Below are 4,839 nucleotides of genomic sequence, written 5' to 3'. Positions count from 1 at the left end.
TCATTAGTGTAGTGTATGGAAACATTACTGTGTGTTCTAATGAGTGCGCTGCTGCAGCCCGGGTCACGTGGTCAGGTTACGTAAGACTGAGACTTGCGCTTACGTATGTCATATTATGGCATGACGAATGTCTGCTCTGTGGGCGTGTTCAATAGCTACAGATGGGTGTAGTAAGATGGCTGCATGGGTGTAAACGTGAACGGGTTAAAGGGTAACTAAGCAACCAGTGTACACAGTTCTGCTGCCATGTGGCTACTGAGATTAAGCTGCACAGAGAGCAAGGCAAGTATCTTTAGGCACAAGTATGGGATTATTTCATACAATAATTTTACGCCATATAATCTGTAATTCTATTCTTTCATGTTATGTAATAATTAATTTAACTACATTGCAGTAGTACAATTATGGCAGTCATAAAAAAAGTGATCAGGCATGTGTGTAATGGAAGAGAAGAAAAGTTGGGTGCTTATCCCCGCATGTTAGAACATGTAGAGGCTTCACACTAGGAAATGTGGCAGCAAACCATGCCTCGTGCCGGCTGTGGCAATGGTGCCACAGGTTGCTGACCCCTGAGCTAGGTTTTTCACGTATTGATTTTCACGAACCTCTGAACAAGAATGTAGGAATAGTTGTCATACGTATATTAGTAGATCCGATTATTAAATGTAAATTGTAATATATAAAAACGCATAAAAAAAATGGTGTCAAATCACCGGAAAAACATGCCAAAAATGGCACTCGTAAATACAGCCTTTTACACCGTTGTTGCATTCTAAGGCCCCATTCACACAAGCGTGATTCTCGTCCGTGTGCTGTGCGCTGAAACAACGTACAGCACACGGACCCATTGATTTCAATGGGGCCATTCACACATGCAAGAGTCCGCTGCGTGAAACACTGTATGTCCTATATTTGTGCGTTATCACGCACCTACGTGCCCATTGAAGTCAATGGGTGCGTTAAAACCACGCACCGCACACGGATGCACATGCGTGTGCGGTGGGTGATTTGCCCATCAATTCAGTTGAAAATAATTGTAAAAAAAAATTATGTGCTTTGCGAGTGCGTGAAACACGCATGTCACTCGCAAAGCACACTGATGCATAACGCAACACACATGGACCAGAATCACGCGCATGAATTGGATGTTCAGACGGCTTATTTTCAGCCATTTTTCGGGCTGTAAAGGCCCCAAAAAATGGCTGAAAATACAGAAGCTGTAAGCCTCCAAACATCTGCCCATTCATTTCAATGGGAAAAAAAGTTTCGTTCTGACGGGGCGTTTTTTTTTATGTGGCCATTTGAAAAAATAGCGTGTAAAAAATACCCCGCAAAAAGAAGTGCATGTCACTTCTTGAGCTGTTTTTTGAGCTGTTTTTCAGTGGGTCAATAGAAAAACAGCTCCAAAAACGGCCGCAAAATAACGCTGATGCTTAAAAAAACCACTGTTTTCGTGGCGTTTTTTACGTCCGTTTTTGGAGCTGTTTTCATTGGAGTCTATGAGAAAACAGCTCCAAAAACGTCTGAAAGAAGTGTCCTGCACTTCTTTTGACGAGGCTGTATTTTTACGAGTCGTCGTTTGACAGCTGTCAAACGACGACGCGTAAATAACAGGTCGTCTGCACAGTACGTCGGCAAACCCATTCAAATGAATGGGCAGATGTTTGCCGACGTATTGGAGCCGTATTTTCAGACGTAAAACGAGGCATAATACGCCTCGTATACGTCTGAAATTTGGCCGTGTGAACATACCCTTATTTAGGCGATCGCAAGCTATTCCTGACATGGAGACCTGGTCTTAGGGCTCCAGCGCACGGGGTGTATTGCGGATCCATAATACATTACTTATAGATATCTTTGGGCTCATTCTGCTCCTCTGATTTCATAAGACGGTCCCCCTTCATCTTTACCAAATATTTCTCTCATACTTGTCTTTAGGGTGTTTAGAACCAAAGGCTAAATAACTAAAATTACTAGCGTGATTTTCCTTTTAGAAAATAGCATCTAGTAGTCACTGGATCATTGAAGTCAATTACAATACTTCCTCTGTGTTGTCACTAGAGGGCGAGGTTAAACCTGTATGAAATGTGTAGGGTAAAGAAAAACTACACATTTCTGTCCTCGGGCAAGAGGTTCATGAGTCAAATTGTGTATATGATTTATTACTAAGAATGTCTAAATTTAACCTCTTGGCGTAGCAAAATATCCCCAACAAAGAGATAAGAATTTGAATTCAAGTTGTATATGGATACATTAATAAAGCAATGATATGAGGATCTTGAAGACACTTTACTGGGAAATTACCTTTCACGTTGCTGTTTATTCTGTCAAAGGGCTACAGTAAGTGGGTGTTGGGTTCTGCAGCCTATTGACAGTCTGTATTCTGCTGCTTATATTCTGCTCACGTGTCTTAAAGGAAGTTTATCACCACTTTTTGCCCCCCACACCCCTGACATTGCTAGTTAGGCATAAAGGAAAGCAGTAACAACATACCTCTGTTACATAGATTAGTTCCTGCATTAGTACAAAATATTACTTTAATTGTCCCACACACCGGATGTAAATTAGGCTGCAATTGTCATGTGTTGCAAATTAACTAACGGCTCTGGAAACTGCATATGGCGCTGAAGACCAGAAGAACCGTCAGTCAACTGCACAGGGGAGGGGACGAAGAGGGTTAGAAGTCAGGATGCCGGACATGGCCCAATTTGCATACAGCGCGTGGGAGAATAAAAGTACTTTTTTACACTAAAGCAAGAACTAAGCTGTGTAGAAGAGGTTTGTTGCCACTGCTTTCCACTATACCTAACTAGCGGTATGTGTGGGGGTGGGGGTAAAAAGTGGTGACAGACGCACTTTAAAGCTTATTATTATCTTATTATAATTCCAAGGTTCAGGGTTGCACTTCTAGTAATAACTTATTTTTAGGAAATCGTAATTTATGCCATTTACTAATATATTCTTAAAACTTAAAACTTAAATCGGAGATTTACTTAAAATGCACCATACTTAAAATGTTAAAAGTTTTTACTTAAAATATTATTGGTATATATACAGTCTTTTTTCCCTACTTACTGACTTCTTTTGACTGTTCTTTTAAGGATTCAGGATGCCTACTACTTCTTCCTCGATTCCAACAAAATACCGGACTGTGTTTATTGCTGAGTCAGAAAAGAAGGGTTTCAACTCAAGGTCACTAAGATTTTCCTACAGTCTTAACCAGGTAATTATAAGAAGCTTTTCGAGATATATTCATATTTTTTTTTAGTTATATTTGTAGGAAATATCTGTTTTAGTTTCCTATACGGATTTAGGGAGCACATTGCTGTACTATTGTTCTGTACAACCTTAGAGTTGTACATAATACACTTATATGGGGTCCTACTGTACTAACGTGTGCCCCTGATTTTATATGCAGGGTTTTTCCAGATTCCATAGGAATCTGACAGATAAAAAAATCATGCCATGTTCCATCGGATGCTTATTACACAGGCATTCTGACCTTTGAAACATTACTTGTAGTGGAATATATATCTCTAACATACAGTGGCACAAGAAGTCATGTTCCATCTTAGAGCGTTCAATATAGAGTTCTGCCATGTGCATTAGGCCTATAAATAGTAGGAGTATCAGACACACCTCTACTGCATTCGAGAGCCACACTCCGTTTCGCTTCTTCATTATAGGAGGTACACGATTTATAACATATTCCATGGTGCCAGGGCCGGCCTTAGTGGTGTGCGAGCGCACAGGGCGCTGCCTCCTCCAAGCATGTAGGGGGCGCCACTGGGCCCTGCCTCTACTCTGTGCTCTGCTCTTAGTTACACACACGGAGTAAATAAGAGCAGAGGAGGAAGCTCCGCCCACATCCCGTCCTGCACGAAGCCTGTGATGCTGTCAGCATGGAGAGATGGTGAGTGTCTGTGTGTATTTCTCTGTGTGTGTGTACAGTATGTGTCTCTGTGTGTATACAGTATGTGTCTCTGTGTATACAGTATGCGTCTCTGTGTATGTATTTGTGTGTGTGTCTCTGCATGTTTATGTCTCTTTGTAAAAGTGTGTGTTCAATATTAAAGTAGAACAGATAAAACAAAAATATCTGTGCTGCCCCCTATATACCCTGCTGCCCCTTATATAGCCTTCTGCCCTTTATATAGCCTGATGCCCCTTTTATTCCCTGCTGCCCCATATATATATATATGCCTGTGTGTGTGTGTGTGTGTGTGTGTGTGTGTGTGTATATATATGTGTCTGTGGGTATAGTTATCATCTACGACATTATCTGTACTCAGAGAGTTCTCACTGTGTTATCTGTGGTGTTACATAGGGCTGCACATTAAATCTACGACATTATCTGTACTGGGCATATATGTTCCTGTGTGGGTATATATGGGTCTGTTTGTGAATGTGTCTTTGTGCTTGTATATATGTGCCTTTTATGTATTTGTATATGTCCCTGTCTGTGTATTTATCTGCAGGTGTGTGTGTGTGTACATATGTGTCTGTACGTCTATATATTTACCTGTATGTATATATTCCAGATGTATGTATGTATATTTGCCTGTATGTCTAAATGTCTGTCTTTATTTATGTACAGTATATATGTTCCAGCGTGTCTATATATGTGGTTAATTTTTGGTATGTGTAGGGAGCGGCAATAGAGAGTCCCGCACAGGGCGCCATCCAACCTAAGGCTGGCCCTGCATGGTGCTATACATAGATTGCAATTTCAAAATCACATGAGCAGTCATGATTTATATTTATCGCTGCAGAAAATAATGGCTTCTGATGAAAGTAAGGCCCCATGCACACGAACGTGCTTTTGCGGCCACGTTTCCC

General features: G+C 41.0%; 1 protein-coding gene across 2 annotated transcripts in view; it reads left to right on the top strand.

The window, feature by feature from the left end:
• Positions 1-5: 5 nt before the first annotated feature.
• The window catches only part of STPG1 (sperm tail PG-rich repeat containing 1), a 110,913-nt gene continuing 106,079 nt past the window's right edge, over positions 6-4,839 (top strand). Inside the window, exons 1-2 of one of the 2 annotated variants that reach the window (XM_075853210.1) lie at positions 6-302; positions 3,102-3,223. In XM_075853210.1, coding sequence (XP_075709325.1) covers positions 3,110-3,223 — 114 coding nt within the window. In that variant the 5' untranslated portion in view covers positions 6-302; positions 3,102-3,109. The remainder of the gene's footprint in view (positions 303-3,101; positions 3,224-4,839) is intronic. The other variant, XM_075853209.1, reaches the window with a different exon arrangement.

This window comes from Rhinoderma darwinii, chromosome 2 (genome assembly GCF_050947455.1).
Source record: "Rhinoderma darwinii isolate aRhiDar2 chromosome 2, aRhiDar2.hap1, whole genome shotgun sequence".
Classification (NCBI taxonomy): domain Eukaryota; kingdom Metazoa; phylum Chordata; class Amphibia; order Anura; family Rhinodermatidae; genus Rhinoderma; species Rhinoderma darwinii.
Note: the sequence above shows the minus strand (reverse complement) of the source record. Positions and strands in the feature narration are given on the sequence as shown.